Here is a 2,827-nt window from a genome sequence, read left to right on the forward strand (position 1 = left end):
TAAGAGGTGACTGGAAATACCAAGGCTTGAAAATTAGGTGCACCTTAGTCTTCAAGGAGACATCTTTGATCTTCATCACTTGAAAGAGGTCTTTTGCACAGATGTGCCCTATGTAATACATCGTCTGATGTCTTAACTGCTGCTTCCATTGATATTGACTGTAGAACCCAGTAATATGAAATCCTTGAGAGCTTTAATCTTTTCTCCATCCAGGATGAAGCTATTTATTGGACCAGTTGTGAGGATTTTCGTTTTCTTTATACTGAAATGTAATCCATACTGCAGACTGTAGTCTTCAACCTTCATCAATAAGTGCTTCAACTCATCCTCACTTTCAGCAAGCAAAGTTCTGTCTTCTGCATAGCACAGGTTGTTAACAAGTCTTCCTCCAATCCTGATACCACATTCTTCTTCATATAATCCAGCATCTCGGATTATGTGCTCAGCATACAAGGTAAATAAGTATGATGAAAGGATACAACTTTGTTGGCTATACAGGGGACATATTTCTGAGTCCTGGCTACCTGAATAGCCCCACCTGGGAATTATCACTGGTAGGGGCTACCTTTCAAAGAAATAAGAGGAAAGAGAATCCTCATCCCTTTTGTCTAAAGGTGGCAGTGGAGGAAGCAAGGGAAGAGGGCGAAGAGTAAAGAAGGCAGAATACCCTTCACTGTCAAGTCAATTCCTACTCATAGCAACCCTATAGGACAGAGTGGAACTCCTCCACAGGTCCTCCAAATCTATAAATCTTTATAAAAACAGACAGCCACATCTCTCTCCCATCCGATGATTGGTAGGTTCAAACCACCAGCCTTTTGATTGGCAGCTGAATGCTTTAACCAATGTACCCAGAGCTCATTGGTAGGCAGAATAGGTAACTAAAACTTGGCCAAGAAGGAATCCATACCCTAAAATTTATTAGTCTGTTTTAAAAATCTCTTAGGCAATATTTATTACATGCTGACTAGAATGAAGGAATCCACTCAATGGCAGTGAGTTTGGATTCTGGTTTGAATAGAATGAAGTAGAAATAAATTCCTTCATTCCCTGTATTTCTTTCCTCAGTTAACAAAGGTGCTGATAGTGAAATATATCATGCAAACCAAGTGTCCTGATTAACACAGACTTTTACTCCTAAATAGCTGAACCCAAAGGCAAGATGAATGGACTAAATGACTCAAAAATGTTCATCTATTATTACGGGTCTACTATGTGCTAAAAAAGGAGCTCCGGTAGCATAATGCCTAAGACATTTGACTGCTAACCAGAAGGCTGACGGTTCAAACCCACTAGCCACCTTGCAGAAGGAAGACTGGGTAATCTATTTCCGTAAAGATTCACTACCTCGGAAATCCAAAAGGGGTTACTATGAGTCAGAATTGACTCGGTGGCAGTGAGTTTGGTTTGGTTTTTATGTACTAAAGGAGCTCTGGTGGCACAGTGGTTAATGTATTTGGCTGCTAATCAAAAGGTCCATAGTTTGAACCCACCAGACGCTCCACAGAAGAAAGATAAGGCAGTCTGCTTCCATAAAGATTTACAGGCTAGGAAACCCTATGGGGCAGTTCTACTCTGTCGTATAGGGTTACTACGAGTAGGAATCAACTCACCAGCAGTGGGTTTTATTATGCGCTAAGTTCTGGCGACATAAATAAGATTATGACACAGTGCACCCCTCCCATCCCCTGAGAGCTCCATTTAGTGATGAAGACAGATTAGAAGCCTCATTAATCCAGATCAGTTTACCTAAATAAAGACCTTGAGGTAGAGGAGAAATTCATTAGATAAAGTCAGATCATACCTTTTTGTTGTTGTTGTTAATTTTCAGCTAAGAAAATCAAGTAGGAATATTAAACAAACATAAAAACTATATTAACCTTCCTCTGATCCTTATGAATAAGTGTCAGAGCTGGGACTTTAACCCAGAAAACTGACTGAATTCCCTGCACAGAGCCAGTACCCATGAACTTAGCCCTCACAACACAAATACCCTGTCACATACCTTTAAAGCAGCAGAATTTGCTTGTTCATCCACAACTCCTTTTTTCAGGACCTGATTCTGAGCCCGAAGCTGAAACAGAGGAAGCAATAATTAAATTTTCAATATAAAGCAAACACTTGTAAGGAAATCAAGTACCATTATTCTACAAAAATCGTTACACTGAGTAACTAAATATCTTCTGAGATATGAGAATAAGAAAATATTCCCATGGGGGAGGGGGGGACCCATTGTCGTCAAGTCAACTCTGAAGAGGGTTGTTAATATCAAAATTCTGCCATTTTTCAGATGGTGACAAAGAAGCTGAGCTGCCCAAAGACGTAAAACTAATCAACAGCAAAAATGGGATAAAACCCCTATCTCCTGACTCCTAGTTCATCACTTTCTCTGTGAAACCAAGTCATCTCCTTAAATAAATACTAATACAAACAGTAAAGTACTGATGCATTATTTTCCTTGAAATTTTAGCACATCATTCATCTGTAAAACACATACAATTAAACTAATTATGGAATAAGAATTATAGAGAAAATAAAATGTGGGGCACCAACAGGCTCAGGGGGATACTGTGCCTAATACTAGACATGCAAATGCCATCAGTGACATCGGTCTCAGGGATGGTAGGCTTGTCATCAGGCATCAGCTGACAGAGTATACAAACACAACTAAGAAGCAGGCTCAGCCTAAAAATTAATAATAACAGGAGCGAACATGTGACTATTCATGAAATACCAGGTGCTGTCCTTACACCCCTTATCTAATCCTCACAACTCTGTAAGTACTGTACCTGCGGTGTAGTAAATTACTCAGTGTGGCTTTTCTACC

At 39.7% G+C, this 2,827-nt stretch overlaps 1 protein-coding gene across 1 annotated transcript in view; it reads right to left on the reverse strand.

Moving 5' to 3' along the window:
- PPP1R21 (protein phosphatase 1 regulatory subunit 21) overlaps positions 1–2,827 on the reverse strand; it is a 142,912-nt gene that overhangs the window by 126,753 nt on the left and 13,332 nt on the right. Inside the window, exon 2 of the mRNA XM_007953997.1 lies at positions 2,006–2,074. Within this exon, the coding sequence (XP_007952188.1) occupies positions 2,006–2,074 (69 nt within the window). The remainder of the gene's footprint in view (positions 1–2,005; positions 2,075–2,827) is intronic.

This window comes from Orycteropus afer, unplaced genomic scaffold (genome assembly GCF_000298275.1).
Source record: "Orycteropus afer afer isolate SDZICR_OR568_19922 unplaced genomic scaffold, OryAfe1.0 scaffold00423, whole genome shotgun sequence".
Lineage (NCBI taxonomy): Eukaryota > Metazoa > Chordata > Mammalia > Tubulidentata > Orycteropodidae > Orycteropus > Orycteropus afer.